The sequence below is a fragment of the Cydia fagiglandana genome, chromosome 5, assembly GCF_963556715.1.
Source record: "Cydia fagiglandana chromosome 5, ilCydFagi1.1, whole genome shotgun sequence".
NCBI lineage: Eukaryota > Metazoa > Arthropoda > Insecta > Lepidoptera > Tortricidae > Cydia > Cydia fagiglandana.
The window spans coordinates 11,704,414-11,727,108 of record NC_085936.1 but is presented as its reverse complement, the minus strand read 5'-3'; the positions used below and the strand labels follow the sequence as shown (position 1 = coordinate 11,727,108).

At 39.0% G+C, this 22,695-nt stretch overlaps 1 protein-coding gene and 1 long non-coding RNA gene across 2 annotated transcripts in view; one reads left to right on the top strand and one right to left on the bottom strand.

The window, feature by feature from the left end:
* Positions 1–271: 271 nt before the first annotated feature.
* LOC134664460 (SH3 domain-containing kinase-binding protein 1-like) overlaps positions 272–22,695 on the bottom strand; it is a 34,917-nt gene continuing 12,493 nt past the window's right edge. The window contains exons 3-16 of the mRNA XM_063521122.1: positions 22,531–22,639; positions 20,679–20,820; positions 19,421–19,603; positions 13,743–13,869; positions 13,034–13,160; positions 11,908–12,008; positions 8,304–8,483; positions 7,535–7,620; positions 6,047–6,212; positions 5,459–5,567; positions 3,457–3,547; positions 2,355–2,468; positions 1,368–1,570; positions 272–793 (exon numbers count right to left, since the gene is read on the bottom strand). Coding sequence (XP_063377192.1) covers positions 641–793; positions 1,368–1,570; positions 2,355–2,468; positions 3,457–3,547; positions 5,459–5,567; positions 6,047–6,212; positions 7,535–7,620; positions 8,304–8,483; positions 11,908–12,008; positions 13,034–13,160; positions 13,743–13,869; positions 19,421–19,603; positions 20,679–20,820; positions 22,531–22,639 — 1,891 coding nt within the window. The 3' untranslated portion in view covers positions 272–640. The remainder of the gene's footprint in view (positions 794–1,367; positions 1,571–2,354; positions 2,469–3,456; positions 3,548–5,458; positions 5,568–6,046; positions 6,213–7,534; positions 7,621–8,303; positions 8,484–11,907; positions 12,009–13,033; positions 13,161–13,742; positions 13,870–19,420; positions 19,604–20,678; positions 20,821–22,530; positions 22,640–22,695) is intronic.
* The window catches only part of LOC134664485 (uncharacterized), a 58,878-nt gene continuing 54,729 nt past the window's right edge, over positions 18,547–22,695 (top strand). Inside the window, exon 1 of the long non-coding RNA XR_010098252.1 lies at positions 18,547–18,645. This is a non-coding gene — a long non-coding RNA (uncharacterized LOC134664485). The remainder of the gene's footprint in view (positions 18,646–22,695) is intronic.

The window sequence follows — 22,695 nt, the reverse complement described above, 5'->3', positions numbered from 1 at the left end:
GTAACTTATTTTTAAAATGTGTTTTTCAATTAAAAGACATCAAGATTGTTTACCTTATTTCTAATGCTAAAAAAACGAACTATACGTACAGATGGATTCACGAAAGCTGGCACGAATGGAAAAACTAAACTTTCATTGTATGACTGTAAAATGTATTGAACAATCTTTTCCCATCGTATTTTCTCGGAAACGTTCGTATTCGCTACTTCAGTCAACCTCCGTATTTTTTGTATCATCTGTATCAGTATACAGTCAGCAATCATTTTATTAATTAATGTGATACATACAGACTCCGTGCACACTGAAGGAGGCAGTTAGTAACCCGAAGACTCTTCTAGGCTTCATGGAGGAGCTGGGATGGCTAGAGTAGTGCTACCTCGTTTTCACGCAAAATAGGCACAATGGTTTTCGACTTGCGGAAAATGCCCAATATAACTAACACACAGATATTTTCATTCACTCATTCATTCCATTCGTGCCAGCTCTGCAGGTGCGTCCTACTATGTCTTTTCATACTAATTGCTCACATTAGTAAGGAAAAACACATAATTGTACTTGTTTATATGTGAATCGTACTAAAAAGAGTCTGATTAGAGCACTCACTCGCCCGGGTGGTTGGCCTCGATGGCTGCAGTAGAGGCTACACCTGCGTGACGCAGTGCGCGAGTTTGTGGAGCTCGCTCTGCAGCGCGACGCGCTTCTCCGTCTCGGCTGCGAGCTTACTCGTCAGGTCTTCGATGGCTGCGTTGAATTTTGCGTTTTGTACTTCTAGTAGCTTCTCCAGATTTGATATCTGTGGTGACAAAGAATATACATCACATACAAATATGAACTGTGGGCTTCAGGGTGGTAATCCACCTGTCCAATTTCTTTGTACAATGTGCATAGCGTGTCCTCTCATTGGGCAAAATGTGAGACGCAAAAAATACACACTGGACCAATATATGACAGATGGCAACCCCAATATAAGGAATATAAGTTTTTGGCTTAATGACCTAAAATTTCATCTAAGCTCAAGCTCACTTTGTCGGGATATGCTACAGAAAACGCGTTATTTCAGTCTATCGTCAACAAACATAAAGGCATTATTTCGACGTAAAGTCAAGTGGGGTCAAGAGAAATAGTTTATTTTGCTTGAGACAAGAGAAGCTGTATGAGGAAAGTCTTTACATATAAGTATTTTTCAGTTAAATTTATTTATGCATTCGTTTTATTTCTGGTATTATCATTCAAACTGCTATTTTCCCTGCAAGTGTTTCTCTTGCTCCATAGTTTCTCTTACCCCACCTAACGTTATAAAAAACAACCCTCCTCTCCTCTCCTCTGTCTTCTCCAACCGGATACCTGCCTAATAAAACGGATCATACCCTATTATTAAGTTGCGCAACAAGCGTCTCGACGGAGTCGCTCCGCTCCCGCTGCCTCCTCTCCAGCGTGGTCGCCTTCTCCAGGACGGCCGGCTTCTCAGTTTTCTCCTCTGTCTTCTCCAAGCGCTCGGTGGTGCTTTTCTCGAACACGCCCGATTTGGTGCTGCTCACTTCGTTCTTCTCCGATGTAAGGGTGGTTTTCTCTGTTGGGTGATGATCGATCAGTTATTGATTCATAATTATCCCGTAAATCATATTAGTTATTTACGATACAAGTGCGAAAAATAGAAACGAGTGGCGAATTTTAAAACACGATCGAAGGGAGTGTTTTAAATCGACACGAGTTGCGAATTACCTATTCGCACGTGTATTGTACGACGTTTTACAGTACATATGGCCCTTTAAAAATTCGACGTCGTTACGTAATGTGTTTATTATAGCACAAGGTGTCGTAATTGAGCACCAGATTTACTGAGAAACAACTTTATATTTTTATTTGCGGGTCGCTTCCAACCGGCACGTATGGAGGTCCAAGGGGGAGGCCTATGTTCAGCAGTGGACGTCTTATGGCTGAGATGATGATGATGATGAACTTTATATTATTATAATATAGCGAACTTTTCGCCAACGGCAGATTCGGACGGACCTTATCGTGTCTACATCGAACCTTTTATGTGCGTTCTAGGGTTTTGTGGCCAAACCGAACTACTGACAAGCTCTCACTTCAAATCGGTAGGTAAAATAACAATCGAAAACTACGCGTCGGCCTACCGCCGTCAATAGGAGAAAATATTATATAGGTCGCGCAGCAAGCGCTGAAAGTAAATAAGGGCTGGTTTAGACGGCGCGTGAACTCGTATACGATTTTAGTTACATTGAGGACTATTGGTTGCATCCAATTCAGCCAACCAATCAAATATCGCAATGTAATCTCGCATGCGAGTTCTCGCACCGCCTAAATCAGCATTAAGTCGTATGTATACGTACGGATATCGATTTTAGCGTTCTTGTTGTCGTCATAGCTGCTGCGGACACTGGCGGCGGGCGGCGGCGGTGCGGCGGGCCTCTTAATGTCGTCGAGCATGCCCAGCAGCGTGCGCCCTGCAATGTACGGGGAGGTCAGGACCTCAGGCACAGAATAAATAATAGTACTAGGAACAGAAGACACTCTCTCACAAACCGCGACTGTTACGATCAGGACAGATATGGCCGCTAGCCGCCAAAATTGGTGTGAAACGGATGTACTTTTAGCTACCTGTAGCAAAGCGACGAATTCGCGGAGTGAGCCACGCCTGCCTCAGGACCTTGTATTTCTTTCTTTTTTTTAAAGATTAACAATAAAATCCGAATGTAAAGTTGGTCGTATGCATATGTCTTTACCATTTGATAAGAGACGTACATTTGCATCTACCTACTAGTGCGGTGGCGATCCTACCACTAAATAATTAAATTTTTTTGACAGTATGTCCTGTCTGAATATGACACGTTCATCAAATCAGGTTTGCTAGCCGCACTTTTAATGGCTTGACCAGTGTTTTTCAAACTTTATGGGGTAACGGCCCTTTATGACCACTAAATTTTTTTCGCGACCCCCCTACCCCGTCTCTACGTTTTTCTATCTATGTATATAGAGCATGTACGGAAAGAGAAGAGTCGTGAAGTCTATGGGATCCCATACATTCTACGGCTCTCTCCTTCCGCACAGACTCTTAACAAATTTCAAGCCGCTTGACTATTTGATAAGATAATAATTATTCATTAAATAAATGATAAAAGGGGTTGTGGCAGAGTAGATATGACGTTAGACTTTCAATTAGGAGGTCGTGGGTTCAAATCCTGGCTCGTACCAATGAGTTTTCGGAACTTATGTACCACTAGTTTTTCGGTAAAGAAAAACATCTTAAGGAACCTGCATACATCTGAGAAGAAATTCAAATGTGTATGTGAAGTCCCCAATCCGCATTGTGCTAGCGTGGGGACTATAGCCCCAAGTTTTCTTGCGCATGTGAGGAGGCCTGTGCCCAGCAGTGGGACGTATAAAGGCTGAAATTATTATATTTATAAATAAATTAATGAATGTTAGAAATACCCGCAGCTGTAGGCGAATGGACCGGCCTGGCGGCGGGCTCGGGTTCCTTCGACGCCGCCGTCTTGTTGTCCGCCGAATGACGCACTTTCGTCTGGAAAATCATTATACATTGTTACATCACTGTTAGCACTCCTTGGATGGGGTATTTACATTGATATACATCAGGGATAGGGATTGCAATCCGGTCCGGCGGATCCAGTAATCCGGCCGGATCCGGCACATTTTTCATGATACCGGATCCGGCAAAATTCACCGGATCCGGTCCCGGATCCGGTAAAGTGAATCAATGCGCTAAAATATAAAATAACAGCTTAAAACACTGCTAAAATTTAAAAGTTCTCGCCAGTATTCGAATTTTGTCGCTCGCAAACAGCAACACAACAACTTGTTTGTTAGTTGACGCCAGTCTTCTAGCCGACGAAATATGTGTCGTGAGATTTCCGTGCACCGTAAGTACTGGATTGGTTTATATTCAATTTATTGTGTTGTTACATTGTAATTTAATGTACATGTTCTTGCGTTTAATTTTGTACAAACCATTTTAGCCCACTTATAATAAGTGTTACCTGCATTTAAAATATAATGAATAAATATTTATAAAATTAAATAGAGAAATATATGTTGACTTTTGACGATCGGTCTGACCTAGCCAGTGGGTAGTGATCCTGCCTGTGGAGCCGAGCCGCGATCCTGGGTTTTCGAATCCGGGTAAGGACAATTATTTGTGTGATGAGCACAGATATTTGTTCCTGAGTCATGGTTGCTTTCTATGCATTTAATTTTAAGTATTTGTATATTATATATCGTTGTCTGAGTACCAACAACACAAGCTTTCTTGAGCTTACCGTGGGGCTTAGTCAATTTGTGTAAAAATGTCCTATAATATTTATTTATTATTATTATTTATATGTTATTTTGTTATTATTATGCTACTAAATGTACTTGTACAGGTATACACGTTTATTGATTTTGTTTGCTAAAACTAAAATGGTTGAATTGAGAGCACCTTTTTGTTGGAAATGTGGGTTGGGCTATAGATATTTTAAGAGAAAAAAGAAGATTTTATTTGTGGTTAAGTAATGAAAACATTGATTTTTGAAACTTAAAACAGCCGTCATCGAATTAAACTGTTGTGAGACATACTAACATTGAATAATTTACGGTTTAGACTCACTTGTTTTTAGTCACTCGCGCGACATGTTTCGGAGAGCCTAGGTCTCCTGTTAAGACACCCGTTTTATTAATCCATTAAAAAATATCCTTAACTTCGCATATAACGCTAAAAACATGATAAAATACGTGACTTGATGAATTTTTTATCCGCAATACCAATCCGGCCGGATCCGCCGGATTGAGGCCAAAATCCGGCCGGATTCAAAACCAGGATTGCAATCCCTAATCAGGGATGTTGCGAATATTCGCATCCGCATCCGCGGAACATCCGCATCTGCATCCGAATCCGCATAAAATCGATGCGTAGCGGCGGCGTAAGTGCTAGGTAATTTTGTCATTATATATAACCGTATATATAGATCCCGAAAAGTTGGCCAAGTTACTGTTTATGAAATAAAACGCACCTATATTCTTGCTCAAATACTAAACGGTTCGTTTTTTTTTTAAATAAAAAATGCTATAAATGTAATATTTGACGTTTTTTAAGTACCAAATCTTGACATCCGCATCCTCATCCGCGGATGTGAAGCTTTAAATATCCACATCCGCATCCGCGGATGTCAAAAAATCTGCATCCGCAACATCCCTGATATACATAATGTATTAAAAAATATGTTGTTTAGAGAACAGTATTAAGATATTCGTTTCTAAACTAAGCACTAATCGACAAATTATTTTGTGAAAACATTGTTGCGTGCATATGATTTCTATAGATGTTAACGTACATACAAGATTCATTTCAAAAATACTTGTACCTGAATATAATGAGACAATCATAGTGGACCTATTAGATTATAAAGGATTTACTATTTATAATATAATCATGAACCTCTTCAAAACTCTCCAGAACGGACATTCTGCTGCTAATCGATGACGTGCTCTTTGACATTTCCATCGAGTGCGACGATCTCTTTTCTTCTAGACCGACCTCCAAAATTCTGGAAAACAAAGAGAGTAAATGGTAGAGAGAAGTAACATGAATGGCAGTAGCTATATTTAAGATTTCTGGACAGAAAATTGAGTGTATTCGTGCACTGCAGGGAACTAGCAGAGAAAGCACACTCGCTTCTGCGCCCTTTTGCCATGGCTTCTCCTTCAAACTATGGCTGCAAATGATCCGGCCTTTAACTTGATAATGTAGCTAAGATTTAACCTTTAACCAAATAACCACTAACGTACGAATGTGGTACGTCTTCAAAGTAGTTATGAGGTTTGATTAAAGTTCCTAAAAAAACGTCAGCGGTGAGGCCGCAAACCGGACGCACGCGGCGTCGTCCACAACTGGCTCATTCCGGCCGGGCGGCGCTCGCGGTGGTTGGCGCCGCTCGCTGGACTGAACCTGTTGTGGACAGCAGCGGCGGGCCGCCGCGTGCGTCCAGCGCGCTTAAGGGTTAACTAGACATATAGGGGTGGGTACCTGTCGGTGCTGCCGGTGCCCTTGGCGGGCTTGCCGTCGAAGCTGGTCTTCTTGGCCTGGTTGAGCTTGAGCTCCTCCATCCACGGCGCGCGGTGCTTCTCCCACTCGCGCGCGCGCGGCTTGATCTCCTCCGCCCGCTCGCCGGCGGCCGGCTTCTCGCCTGGAACTTCATCACATATGTTAGAAGCTTTTATTTAGTTTCACCTGACCGTTGTCTGTCTGTGTGTAATCAAATCTTGCAAGTTAAATTTGATCCACTTCCCGGTTTCCGATTGAGCTGAAATTTTGCATACATATGTAAGTCGGGTGACAATGCAATATTATGGTGTCATCGAGATGATCTGATGATGGAGACCGGAGGTGGCCATAGGAACTCTGTGATAAAACAACGAAACCTAATTGTGTTTGGGGTTCTTAGAATTGTCTCGATGAGTATTAGTTGCCTGTGGAAAGAAAAGTACAGTCAGCGATAAAAGCTTGTACCAAAAATGAAATTTTTGCCAAAAACTTATTTTATTTTTTCCACTCCCTTACTTATATTTATCATATAAAGCAGCGGTCGGCAACGAGCGGCCCGCGAACCTCTCATTTTCGGCCCGCGAGCCATTTTGTATGTAATATTGCCAAACAATAATGTCTGATAAAGTCACACATATTAACAAAAGTGCGGCCCGCGTCAACTTCCTTAACTACTATGTGGCCCTTGGCTGCTTTAAAGGTTGCCGACCGCTGATATAAAGGATCGTGCACACATCTTTAAAACCCTACCTTATAGTAGTCAAGACAAGTCTTTAGTATATTTCTCAAAAACCCATTTGTGCACACACGCAGTATCTTTTTGGCACTTTTCGATATTTCGTGTAATGACCACTTAAAAAATATTGAATTGAAATACATTGTTGCCAAACGTATTTTAAATGTCATCTCTGACAAATAAGTGAACCATAGACATATTTTTTAGGGTTCCGTACCTCAAAAGGAAAAAAAAGAACCCTAATAGGGTCACTCGTGCGTCTGTGTGTCTGTCCGTCTGTCACAGCCTATTTCTCGGCAACTACTGGACCAATTAAGTTGAAATTTGGTACACAAACACATATGTAAATTAGTGACCTAAAGACGCACACATGTAACGTAAATAAATGAACGCGAGTCCGACTCGCACTTGGCCGGTTTTCTTGTTTTATCGATCACATTTCATGGACCGGTTAATCCCATAGAGACAAAAAAATGTTTTCAATTTGTTCAAATCAATTAAATTTTTACATATGTAATTATGATTACCGGCGGCTTGAAACCACTGGCGTTTATGTTTAAGAGCCTCGGAGTTACAAAAATTGTTATTGAGATTATTTTTAACGTATAATCCGCAGTGTGATATCAATATCACATATCAATAGTATTGCTACTGTTAGCGACTGATCCTTTTTACACATTTTACAGACATGTTACATCCAAAAAATCATTTCAAAATAAATCCATTATAATTACCTTCGTGTCCATTACTTAGTCCAATTTGTTGTGGGGTATCATCCCGCAACGCTTGACTAGGGGGCCGCCGCCGCGGTGCTTTTACTCTGAAATTCAATTATCATTCATTAATTTTAGGTCCTGTGCCCTGTTTTTCAAAAGTTTGTAACTTGTAATACAAGTGGAAGTCCCTTTCTAAGAAAAGCTGTCAAAAAGGGACTTCCACTTTTTATTACAAGTTACAAGCTTTGTCATAAACAGGGCACTGATGTAGTGCATACTCGGTTACACGTGAAAGTGCAATTATTCATTTAAAAATGGAATGTAACTACTACTGCAGAAGGCTCAAATTCCTTCGAGTCCAGTAAGACGCAAATTTACTGACCGTCCGGCGCGGGGGTCGTTGAGGATGGAGTGGCGCTCGACGTGGTCGAAGGTGTTGTTGTTGGTGTTGGTGGTTGTGTTGTTGGTGGCAGGCTTGCTGGCGGTGCCGCCGTCAGGTCGGTCCCACTCGCAGACATTCAAACATGGAATGTAACTACTACTGCAGAAGGTTCAAACTCCTTCGAGTCCAGTAAGACGCAGATGTACTGACCGTCCGGCGCGGGGGGCGTTGAGGATGGAGTGCCGCTCGACGTGGTCGAAGGTGTTGTTGTTGTTGGTGGCGGCAGGCCGGCTGGCGCTGCCGCCGTCAGGCCGGTCCCACTCGCAGACATTCAAACATGGAATATAACTACTACTGCAGAAGGTTCAAATTCCTTCGAGTCCAGTAAGACGCAGATGTACTGACCGTCCGGCGCGGGGGTCGTTGAGGATGGAGTGCCGCTCGACGTGGTCGAAGGTGTTGTTGTTGTTGGTGGTTGTGTTGGTGTTGTTGGCAGGTTTGCTGGCGCCGCCGCCGTCGGGCCGGTCCCACTCGCCGCCGCTGCTGCTGCCCGAGGATACCGTCGTCGATGACTTTTCTTTATCTCTGTAACAATAATTACAAACAATTTCAAAGGTGCAAAATCAGATTGAGATTGAGATTGAGATATTTATTGATAAAATTATAAATAATTTTACACGTCACACAGCAGAATATATACATAGTTATCACTTATTTAAGTTATTAGTTACAATGACATCAGCAGTTCTCAACATAAATTCACTTATTGTATAACAAGCTAAACTAATTAACATTTTCTTAAGTTTACTTACAAATATTGCCTCACTAGCTGAGTTAATGACCTCTTTCGGAAGTGTGTTGTAAATTTTTACACCCATGACACCGAGTGACTTTCGAGCCTTGGCCAGTCGGCAGCGCGGGACCAGCAGGAGGTGCTCGCCGCGCGTGTTGCGACCGTGGTTCTGCCCACGAGTTGTATATAGCCCCAGATTAGACCTTACATATTTGCAGGCTGTTAGTATATAAACACATGGCAGCGTAAGTATTTTGTGTTCTATAAATAATGACTGCGCTGGATAATCATAGATGGATTGCAGACAACTGGAGTTTACTCATGTCGGAGGCCAAGACTCATTTTTGGTCGCTACGCCATTAAGTAGTAGTAGTAGTAAAATCAGAATAATGTTGTATACAGTCAGCAGCAGAATTTTCTAAGTGGGCGAGATTTTAAAATTATTTTGACACGCTCTTATTCTCTTAACAATAGAGTCGCGTCAAGATGATTTTTAACACCTCGCCCGCTTAGCAACTTCTGCTGACTGTACATGAAGCTATTATCATACATCCTATCAATCCCTTAATCGCACTATTATATTCGCATTTTCCCCCGCCCCGCGTCACCGCCGCCTTATATGAGTCGGGTCAGATGGGAATGATTCATATGAATGTACGGTCAGCCAAGAAAGTAGTCTACCACTTTTCGACTCTATCAATCAGATAATAGAGTCGAAGTGGTAGACCACTTTCTTGGCTGACTGTACGTATTCCCAACTGTACTGTAAAGTAGAAATCAGTATTTATTATTTAACACAAAGTGTAATTAAGATCAAAAATAATGACATTTAAATGGCAGGCTACAATAGCCTCCTAAGGCCCAAGGACAAAGATAAGATAAAAGATAAAAAATAGTTTATTCAAGTAGGCATATTACAATGAGCTTATGAACGTCAAATAAACCTTTACCGGCTCCAACCGTACACCTCTGCCCCGAGAAGATTTAAATCCCCCCTCAATTGGAGGAGGGTATCCCAATATGGGACCGGCAACAAACTCGGCGGGACACATCTTTTCAAAACATTATTACATCTTATAATTAACATGCATTACGAGTAATTAAGAAAAATACAATTTAAATTACTATATAATTCATGCAATTATACTCAGTGAGTACATAACTTTATAGAATTTGATATAAAAAATAAACATATATGTACATGAAATCACAAATACGTAGCTCTTTCAGAAAACGTATCAAATCTTACAAAAGGAAAAGAAATTAAAATCAATAAAAGAAATGAGAATACATATTATATGAATCTGACTGATTGTTATGAGATGCTTTCATACAATTTGATGTGCTTTCTTACCTGAGCTGAGTCACCTTTAACTCTACACATAATACAATATTTTTAATTGCTACTTGTCGTTATTACAGTTTCTGGTTTGGACCATGCATGTTTGTCTGTCAAGTAGTCCTAGACTCTGTAATAAGCCTTCAACATCAATAACTTTTTTAAGTAATTCTTAAGAGCTGGAAAGGGTAATCTTAAAGCATCCTCAGGTAACTTGTTATAAAAATGAATGCATTGCCCAACGAATGACTTATGTACTTTACGAACACGAAACTTTCTGATAGCAAGCTCATTTTTATTTCTAGTATTATAGTTATGGACATCAGAATTCTTAGTGAAGGAGTCTAGATTCTTAACAACATAAATAATACTAGCATATATGTATTGGGAAGCTACAGTTAAAATATTAATTTCTTTAAAAAGTTCTCTTAATGATTCACGCGTCCTTAAATTATATATAGAACGAATGGCTCTCTTTTGTAAGACAAATATAGTCTGTATGTCAGCGGCTTTGCCCCAAACCAGAATACCATATGACATTACACTATGAAAATAACTATAATAAACAAGGCGAGCTGTCTCAACATTAGTCAATTGTCTAATTCTCCTCACAGCGTAAGCGGCCGAACTTAATTTGTTTGCTAGTGTTCTCATATGAGGACTCCATTGTAGATTTTTGTCCAATGTTAAACCAAGAAACAGTGCTTTATCTACCATCTCTAAGCATTCATTATTCAAAAGTATCTTAGTATCGACTGGTTTAACATTCGGCAAAGAAAATCGAATGCATTTAGTTTTCTTAGCATTAAGAAGCAAATTGTTCATAGTAAACCAGTTTAGTACATTAACGAGTGTGCTGTTTACACTGTAATCGGTAGATTTACGATCAACCTTAAAAAGTAATGATGTGTCATCAGCAAAAAGAACAATTTCACAAAGATTTTCTACTACACATGGCAAATCATTTATATAAACCAAAAACAGGAATGGACCCAAAACAGTAATCAGTAATCAGTAATCAGTGTATTTATTGCTTTCATAGGTTATACAGGTTGGTACATTGTATTGGTTCAGCTATGAAACCCTGTAGGGCACTGCAATATAACTTAAATCTAACTTAATAACTATTGCTTAAGGCTATCTCTAATACATTTTTTTTAAATAACCATACGATCATGCATCATATTATATTCATATATATATACATCTTTTAAACAGTTACAATTTTTTTTTTAAGTTGCGGTATCTAAACTAAACTACTATATTAAATACTATTACTATAATTAACTATCTAAGAACTCTTGCACTGAGTAAAAACAGCTGTCTAATAAATATTTAGTTATTTTTCTGTTAACAGAACAGAACCTTGTGGCACTCCTAATTGGACTACAGTACCGCTAGACCGGGTTTTGTTTACAACAACTGTTTGTGTTCTGTTGCTAAGGTAAGAAGACATAAAGTTTAGGGCATTTACTGACAGACCATAGTGTTCTAATTTCAAAATGAGCGTTCCATGATCCACACAATCAAATGCTTTAGAAAGATCACAAAATATGCCAATTGCATCACAAGAATTTTCCCAAATATCATAAATATGTTTAATAAGTACCGAAGCAGCATCGGTCGTGGAACGGTCCTTTGTGAAACCAAACTGATTGCTTGTAAGTAAAGTATGTCTGTTACGTACCTACCTATAGTACCTCATCAATTCTATGAAATCTAAATCCTATTCAAATGGAACAGACTCGCTTTTGCTTTATTTCGTTCAATTTTCTAACAACGCAAAATCAACTCTATATCCTACACTATAGGTTCAAATTTCAACGGCTAATTAGAATTTTTCATTTGTATGGCTGGGTCTATCCTAGTTAACTTACTTGTCTGTGGACAGCATCTTGTTTTTCAATCCGCTGAACAGGCCGGTAACGCCGGACGTCGGCGTTGGACTTTTCTTTAATGGCACTGGCGGTTTCTTCCCCTAGAAACGTTAAGATTACAAATTAGTAGGTAAATGCAGTGGCAGATTTGCCCTAAGGCACAGTAGGCCTGGGCTTAGGGCCGCAAGATATTTAGGGGCGGCAAATTGTGCCAAAAAATCGCTGATGGTAACGAGAAATAACTCAAAATGTAGTCAATATTATGGGCGCCTTGAAAGGGGCGGCTACAGGGCCTCGGGCCAAGCGGCAAACGACTGCAAATCCGCCACTGGGTAAATGTTTTACCGTATTACATACTTATCCGAAGTTTTCCTATCTGCTAGAACTTGCATTTAAGATGAAGCTTAGGATGGTATTCCACATATCCAATGTTATTGCGTGTCACTCTCTCATTAAGCAAAATGTAAGACGCAATAAACATATTGTATAAATAATTAGAAACACTTGAAAGCATTATCCACCACTTCATCACTCAGATACCTACTTAATTTGAATTCTTATTAACGTGGTATACAAATGCGAGTTAACGCAAAACTGTAAACAGTTGAAGAGATATGAAACTAGAACGCGTTTATTGAAAACCAAAGATCAAGGGGTCATCGAAGATTACTGTAGCGTAAATGGAGAACAAATTAATAAAACATATAATAATTAGAAATGGCTGACACAAATATGTATTATATTCATGAAATTTATATAAAGTTCAACTAAAACTGTTAACAACATATCTATGAATAACGTTATTAACAGTATTAGTAATTTTGATAAGGATTTTCGCGGAATTCCTCCACAGTGTAAGTACATAGAATGCGTGACATGTTTCCGCTGATGACTATTTGGACTCGGGCTCAGCCCTAAGGGCTCATTTAGACGATGCGAGAACTCGCATGCGAGTTTAATTACATTGTGGGTTTTGACCGGTCGGTTGAATTAGACGTAACCAACAGTCCGCATTGTAACTAAAATCGCACGCAAGTTCGCGCGCCGTCTAGATCAGCCCTTACATATGTATCGGGTGTTGCATATAATCGGACTTTTTATTGATCGGTTTTGTCGCCATACTTACTTGTGAATCTGGCGTTCCGTCCGAGTTCGTCTCATTATGTATTATCTTCTCGGACTCGCTCTTATTTGTGTGCGTGATTGTACTTGTAGTATTGTTCTCCTTGCTTATAGTATTTTCTTTGTGCGTACTGAAAAAGTGAAATCATGAGAAAAAGTTAGGAATATCATTATTCAGCAGGAAAATCTTGTAACTCCAGTAGGGTAAAGCTTGTTTGACTATGAAAGTATGTAAATATTACTGTAACTTTGTACGCAAAAGGGGGCAAGTATCTCAGTAGCGGACTGTAATATTACACAATATTATTAGTGGTCCTCTTCAAGAATTTAGGTTCATGGCGCGATCAACGGATGCGCACTGATATCGCAATAGATATTATTTAGCGCGAAGGACACCCCAAACGGGGGTTTCCTGTGAATAACAAACTAAACGGCGTAATATCGCAAGGTTGAAATGAATAATTTTTACACTTAAACTTTAAAAAAAATAAAATTTATTGTACATAATTTTGATTTAATAATTATAATTGCAGTGGTGCCTAAAGGGCGCTAGGCAAATCGTCTTAGGACTAGGTTTGAATTTGAACGATATGGCGGGTGTTACAGCCAAATCATGAAACTGCGGCGATTCATGACATGCCAGATATTTCATTATGGCGAATATTACAATCAGCCGCTGACCTATAGGTACAAGAAGTAAATATACTAGATACCTTATTTTAGAGGTGGTCAGTTCTTTGACAGAGGCGGTTTTTTCGGAGTACTTGTTTAATACGGGGTATATCGAGGTCTTGCTGGGCGGCCGGTCCGGTTTCTTTTCTTCCATTGTGTCATGTGTAACTGGAAACAAAAGCTGCCGTCACACATTCCATTTCTAATGACAACTGCACTTTTTAAAATCGTCATGAGCAACCCCAAAACCGAAATCAAATTGCATTATTTAACAACAGGATTCCATTATCAGATATCCAACAGTGTTATTCTACAGCAGCCTTTCAGCTTCATCCAATTAGTTTTTCGTCGTCAACCGACTTACGTTTATGCAAGTTACACTTCAAGTGCTTTAGTTGACATTTAAATATTCGTTTACACTCACAGACATAAGGGGATAGATGCAACAAAGTATTGCTTTAAAAATGCTTCTTTCTTCTTTATATCTTAAGAAGACATAAGGAGACGATATCAATACCATATCGTATTATTAGAGGATGCAATAAAGTATAGTTTTGCCCTTTCCTGGCAATAGTGTAGGAGCAATCTCAAGTTCATCTAAAGTAACATAACAAACTGCATTATCCTTTCACATTCCTTGGCACCACACAAATAAACTGAAAACTTCCAACACTTACTATCTATTGTGTCAACTCCCATTTTGAACTAAATAAAATTGCGATTTAATGGAAAAACACTGTAGCGTAGCGATTACATCAACGCGAGTGAGCCAACTGCATTAAAAAAGACACAGGCACGACGTGATGAGGTAAGTTACGCAAAATCACGACTACGCTAACCTTCATGAGAAATGTCAATAGCAGAATATCGAATATTAAACCACCGTGGGCGGACTGTTTACTAACAACTCCACGAGATTCTCAAGACTAAGTATCTCTTAAGAAAATTTAAATAAGGCCTATTATCGCATGTTTTATGACTGTATGGTTCGCGTTTAGTTTATGTTCTGAGTTAGCGCGAGCTCGCGCTGCGTCTTTTTGTTTTCTCGGTTACCATAAAAACGTACTGAGCCTCAAACAACGGGCTTTTGTTGTGTTAATGTACAACCGTTTATAAAAGGAAGTTAACTTATCAGTGGCGTAAGAAAGATGCCGATGATTGACCTAGCGTGTGAAATGTAGTTCGCTTTCGAAATTAGTTCCAGTTGCGTGACTTGTCCATGCTCTTATTATTAAAGGTTAAAGTTAAACTATGCCATAATAGTTGATTTACGGGTAATTTCCCTGAAATGGGGTTTTTTGTTTGTCCAACAAGTCTCCACTGCCGTCCAGCGTGATGGAGATTTTTGGACCACGCTTGTAGCGCAGAATGAGGTCTATTAGGCTATAACGTGTGTGCATATATTAGTCGTATAGCATTTTTGTTACTTCAAAATGAATGTATTTTTATATGCGAAATTATTTGATACTAATTTTCGGAATGTATTTTAGCACATACTAAAATTATAAATGGCAGGAAGCTTATCTAAGAGAAATTATCCTATCTCTGCAAGATATTAGCAATTGTAAAGTAAAGATATTTTGTAGATAGTACGCTATTGAAAATAAATGCCATCAAAACACAGGTAAGTATATTTTTTTCATTCAAAATGCAAGTAACTAAATTTTGTACGAGTATAACAAAAAGCAATGGAGATACTTTAAATTTTCTTTTAACATTATTTTTCAGACGTTTCGTAATATAAAGAGTTGCTAAAGCCTAGCTACCCATATACCTATAAACACAACAACAACGTACCATATAAATAGCGCTATACAAATACCTAAACACTCGTCAAGTAATTATTTATTATTTACTATAAACACTACACACGATAAACTGAAAAACGACATTCGCGAGTAAACAGTTGTCATTTTGTGTGGTAATCTATTATCGACATCGTTATCGTTTACAGAAAATTACACCGCGTAACTGATTACTCTGATTAGGCATTAGATACGATCACTTCAGCGTAAAGATGGCTTGGCTGGTTAATTTTTAACTCCAAACTTGTGAACGTACTCTGTCCTCACAATTTCATAGTCTCATAACAAGGTGCTTAATTTATTTTGAGAACTCGTAGATTTATAGTTCGTTTTTATTAGCATTACAAATAAGGTAAACAATCTTGATGTGACTTTTTATTGAAAAACACGTTTTAAAAATAAGTCGCGGCAAATATGTAACAATTATGAATCTAACACGATAATTTATATTCTTCTGCTTTCATAAGTAATAGTTACTGATTTTTAAAAAGCGTTTTTTAATTAAAAGACCTGTCAAGATCGCTTACCTTCTTTCTAATGCTAAAGAAACGAACTATAGTGTTTATCGTATGTATTGAACTATATTCTTGTAAACTAAGTTCTTTAAGTACCCTGATGGCTGGTTGAATACTTAATACTTATTTTATAATTTACCTTTTATATCAACAAGTGATATCGCAATAATAAGACACTAAACAGGTATTTAATAATCTGATATTAGCATTAGCAAGAACCACTATTAATTAGAAGATAAAAAAGCTATCACTAGCCATTAGGGCTAACAGGAAAACTTAAGTACTAGGCTAATAGTGAAGTTTATATGTCGTAAAGTGTAAAATCGCGAAATGAAGTCGTAACCTGTGTAGGTTATTTACTGTTACTGTTCGATCGATACACCAGGGTATGGGTAAATAGTGACAGCGGGCGACATTACAGAAAACGATGTCAATGCAACTTAGTTGTAGACGAGAGCGATTTAACTTGTAACTTGCGATTTAGGTTGTAGATAATATATCCTTACATTTACAAAACATTTCTATCTGTCAACCGGTTATAGCATATTCCATCGTTAATAGTAATGTAAATGCTTATTGCTTAGTAAAAATGTTTCATATAAATTTTCGACTTGAGCCCGATTTAGACGATGCGATAACTCGCATGCGAGTTTCATACCATTGCGGGTTTTGATCGTTCGGTTGAAATGGACGTAACCAACAGTCCACAATGTAACTAAAATCGCATGCGAGTTCGCGCGCCGTCTAAATCAGCCCTTAGCGTCAGAGGCGTCGTAGAGTCGGAGGACATAAAACTGTTACCCCCATAAGACTCAATGTGTTGTAATGTAACGGCCATTTGACATTTCCTTAAATAAGATGTTCCACACAACTACTTAAAATGCATATTTTAATATACTTGGCCTTCGCTTCAATTTCCTGCATCATGATTAAAAATTTGATAAAACTTAAGATAACTTTGTTTATACCGATTTATAAATTGAGTAATTCGGATGGCATTGATGTCTCATACAATAAAATCCGGTTACTTTCTTCTATTTCTTTTTCAGAGCCGCAGCGTGGCAAAATACACATTATTAGTGATGTTTATTTTCACATCCAATAAACTTCAAACCATCAGTTACCTCAATACCAAACATTTCAGTCTCAAGGGGAAAACACACTGCTACGAATTTAATTTTGACACCGCGGTGGGAAGCGTTATTATAATTATTTTGTCATTTTGAATTCTGTGTTTTTTGTTAGTAATGCAATAGAGTGTAGCAAATATACCTACGTAGGTTGCATAATTATCATGTAACTTTCATCAAAAATTATGTTAAGTAACTCTTTTACATAAATATTCGGTTCTATCGGACGCCGGCAAGTCGTACAAAACGTGGAACTTAAAAACTCGTAAAAACCAAAGCATCCAGCAATTTAATCATGTTTCAGCAACGCGTTTTCACCCTTTTAACCCTTGTCCAAGGCATTGGCCCAGCTTTAAATGAAACCCATTCATTTGAATTAATTAATGTCGAAGTTGAAACGATGCCGAATTCGACATAAACAATGATGTTTTGTGCTCAGATGCCGGTCCTTATGTTTGAATTACTAATATTTACGGAAATATAGTAAATCAAACTGCTATACGTCATATTACTGGTACAAAGAGACTTAATAACTGACTAAATTGACTTGGCTTAACAATGTTATGAATGAAATATCTATATTATACGCAGGTTATTATAGGTTTCATTTTAGTTCCATTTCTACTTAAGGTTGACTGGTAGAGAATGCTTTTGGCATTAAGTCCGCCTTTTGTGCGATAAGTTTTCTTTTGTGCAATAAAGTTTAAATAAATAAAAGAAATACTTTGACAAATTTAATTAAATCGGACAAATTACGATAATAGGTAGGTACGTATAATTCTCAAAAAAATATATTTGTACTAAGCGACGTTGAGACTGTAAAGAGAGTGGAGTAGCAATGTCGAGGTCACGCTCGAATCAGGGTAGGCTCATGATTCATGAATAACCAACAAGTGTGGGAACGGCAGTAATGGTATCCATTCAATTGTTATTTACAGTTCGCAACCCGCCAACCTACATGCGGACAAGATAAGGCTTGTTTAATTATAAAAACTATTTTTAGGGTTCCGTAGCCAAATGGCAAAAAACGGAACCCTTATGGATTCGTCATGTTTGTTTGTCCGTCTGTCTGCCTGTCCGTCCGTATGTCACAGCCACTTTTCTCCAAAATTATAAGAACTATACTGTTGAAACTTGGTAAGTTGATGTATTCTGTGAACCGCATTAAGATTTCCAAACAAAAAAAAAAACAATAAATTTTGGGGGTTCCCCCTACTTAGAAGTGAAACTCATTTTTTTTTTCATCAAACCTATACGTGTGGGGTATACATGGATAGGTCTTCAAAAATGATATTGAGTTTTCTACTATAATTTGTTTCTAACCTGAATAGTTTGCTCGAGAGCCACTTCCAAAGTGGTAAAATGTGTGTCCCCCCTGTAACTTCTAAAATAAGAGAATGATAAAACTAAAAAAAAATATAATGTACATTACCATGCAAACTTCCACCGAATATTTGTTTGAACGAGATCTAGTAAGTAGTTTTTTTTTAATACGTCATAAATCATAAACCGCAATTTTATTATATTACTTGCTGCTACGGAACCCTTCATGGGCGAGTCTGACTCGCACTTGGCCGCTTTTTTAAATATTATTAACAAGTGCGGTTTGTTTAATTTTCCGTACACAATTTTAAGAAACGTGTTACTTGCGGAATCATTTCAGTACCTGTGTATCTTGTGTTATTGTTTGTTATGTGTGTGTGTAAACAACGTAGACTCTGACTACGCTAACTTTGCACTAATTTGGCATTGGCAGTAAGAATGCATACCTACATATACCTATTAGCTCCATACCTGACTTAACACTTGGCATGAAAACTTAGCGTTGTCCGACTCTATAACAATAGACGACCTAGGGTCTAAAAAAGGATGCAAGATAAAAATACAGATAAAATATTGCTCCGCCGTATCGGCAAACTGTTGTGCCGATACAACCCGTGTGATCAACCATATCTGGTCATATACGTAAAAGATCGCGGACTAGCGCAATTTGGATTATACTCACAACATGCATAAACGGAATACAGTCAATGTACACTCAAAATGTCTTAAGACTTAAATAGGTACCTAGTTAGTGTTTACTAGATAGCTTGAGGCTAGATGTTTGTCGTTAGACTTCTGGTTATAATATACCTAGTCCTCTGAGCAATCAAGGCTTTTTCCTCTCATGAACCATTCCTTCTTCATCTTTGGTTATAATAATGAAGCGGCTGCACAGTAAGGCACCACAAGAGGCAACATCTTATTGCTGTGTAAAGCTGTCACTCACCAGGTGGCAGCAGTTGCACGAAGTTGTCAGGGAAGAGGCCGACGCGGCCGTGCAGCTCGCCGCGCCACCAGCCGCGGTCGGGCGCCTCCTTGGACACTATCGTCACGATGTCCCCCTCGCCCAGCGTCAGTTCGTCCTCGTTCACCGCGGTGTACGGGAAAAGGACGCGACATAGCTCCTTGACTGTTGAAGAGAGATCAAATTGGTACTTTTGCGTTGAACTCGATCAAATACGAAACTATTCCTAACATTTAACGGTTTTATGTACAGTCAAGGAATTTAAATTCCGACCCATTTCGTACTTTGTCACAGTGACAACCGTATGAGGTCTCTAGCGGCTTTCATATTGATTGTCACTGTGACAAAGTACGAAACGGGTCGGAATTTAAATTCCTTGACTGTACTTGAGCGTCATACTGCACCGTTGGCACAAACATCTGTTTAGTGCATATTTGTCCCAATCCCAACTTTCGTGAATTTACCTACTCGGATCTAGATATTTGCTCTATCCTCCTAAGGCCCAGCCATACAAATGAAAAATTCAGAATTTGTCACTGAAATTTGAACCTATAGTTCAGGGGATGGAGTTGATTTTAGTTTTGTTTGAAAATTGAACGAATCAAAACAAATGCAACTCTATTCCAATTGAATATGATTTAAATTTCATCGAACTGAATATGTACTATAGGTAGGACCTTAGGCCTTAGGAGGCTATTACATCATGATACACGATCAAGTCCTTACATTTACTTGCAGTATTCAAAATAGATATATGCAAAATAGCACTCTCGTAAACAGTAATAATGTTGTAGAATTTTTAAATATGTTCATATACACAGCTAATTTTTATTTTTAAACTTACTGTACTGTACACTGTAAATTACTGGAGGGGTACAATAACTTAAGAGGGAAATGATGATTTAAAGCGAGGTATCCCCTTCTGCTAGAGCGATCAACTCATGTGAGTCATCCTTAAAACAAATAATCTAAAGTACTACATCAGTACTGTACAAAAATGTGGACGACATAAAACCAAAAGAAGATGGTACCGCGACGGGTACGCGAAGTTGGATGGATGAATTGCCCAAGCCATCTCTTACGTGTCAATTTAAGGTAAAGATATCAGCTTTGGCAAATGCGGGCTCGAAGACGGTGGTTTCATACTGAGGCGACCGTGAGTCCAATAACATCGCGACAAAGTCGCATGGGAGCATTGCCCAAGACGTCTATACGTGCCAATTTAAGAATTTAAAGTTACCAGGTTTGGGCGGGAGCGCAGGCGCGGGCTCGAAGGTGGTAGCCTCGTACGGGGGCGGCTGTTGGTCCAGCATCACGACGAAGTTAGAAGGGAACACGCCCACGCGGCCCTGCCGGCGCCCTTGCCACCAGCCTTCTTCAACCTGACATAAACAATACATTTTGAATTAAATATACCTGACGAGGCTGGAAACATATGATGTAGAAATCCGACGAATCGTTGGGAACTAACGAACCTGGCTAGATCAGGCACGAGAGCTTGAAACGAGTGCGTCATACAGTGCCGGTCAGCAAAATATTATTAGATTGCATGATATACGCAATTGCGAACGACTCATATAAGTCATAACATAGTCTATTGACTCACTACCTGCTTAAAGCTTTGCGGTAAGCCACGAAGATATGGAGAAATTAGTAGAAAAGTAAGAATAACCTAATATGGCGACCGGACAACCTTTTTCGAAACAAAATTTACATAATTGCGCAAATCGGTCAAAATTTACTATTGTAAAACTTAAGTCATTGACAGATGACGCGGATATACGATTAATTTGTGATGTGACATCACCCAAGATAAACAGTGTATCGTATGCAAACACCTGTTTGAATAACCTTATTCATTTGATTTATTGAGTCGGAGAGACTTCTTAATGTGACTCTACTGATATGTGATTGATACTCGTATGATCGTATCCTCTTAATTAAGAATATCTTCGCTTCAGACTTCTTATAGTACGGGCAATATATTTATTTAAATTTTAGGGGAATGTCATTAAATAAATTAAGTTCATTTTAATAATTGATACTATGATGCATGTTTTGTTGTTTCCTATTGACAATGAGTAATATACGTATTCCAAGCGATGATGATTATCAATCTGTGACACAATAATATAAATAGGTGGGTATATTTATAGTTTTATTTCATGGTAAACTGTTTGCCTGTTACACGATGATATTCAAATGAACAGTCGTGTAAAATCGATAGGTAGCTAATTAATAATGTCGACTGCAGCGCTTGACAGTTGTTAACGTTTGATTATCGTATGGACGTCACTTCTCTTGAAATAGATCAAACCGGGCAAGTGCGAGTCGGACTCGCGCACGAAGGGTTCCGTACCATAATGCAATAAAAAAAAACAAAAAAAAGAAAGAAAGAAAAAACGGTCACCCATCCAAATACTGACCACTCCCGACGTTGCTTAACTTTGGTCAAAAATCACGTTTGTTGTATGGGAGCCCCATTTTAAAACTTTATTTTATTCTGTTTTTAGTATTTGTTGTTATAGCGGCAACAGAAATACATCATCTGTGAAAATTTCAAGTGTCTAGCTATCACGGTTCGTGAGATACAGCCTGGTGACAGACGGACGGACGGACGGACGGACAGCGAAGTCTTAGTAATAGGGTCCCGTTTTACCCTTTGGGTACGGAACCCTAAAAAGATATATTTACGTGATGTTTTCACGTATCATAACTATCATAGTTTAATTCATATCATATCATATCATAATTTATTTATATTATTTATTTATTTATTTATAATGCAAATCAAGCATCCAAACCTTCAACCACATCGTGGACAACCGTTATAACTACTCACCAACCCTCGTGAGCATGGCGACGCGTCGCTTGCCTCTTACGTGTAGATGCCGCGCACGTGTATAGTCCTATAGGCCAAGCACATGGTTGGCGCGACAGTATCTCGCGGCGAGATAGACTACCCGTCTTTATCTACGTTAACAAAAGAGGGACGGGGTAGCCTATCTCGCCGCGAGATACTGTCGCGCCAAACATGTGCTCGCCCGGCTAATGTACCATGATTATGATGAAACTCTAAGTTTGTAGCTTACCTCCCCGAGCACATCTAGCACGTCGCCGACGCAGAGCGGCAGCTCGTCGGGGTTCGCTGGCTGGTAGCTGAACACCGCCCGGCAGCGCCCCGACACGCCGGTGCTGCTTCTGGACCAAACATTGATATTAAGTCAGGGAAGCTAAGAGTTCCAAATCGGTAACAC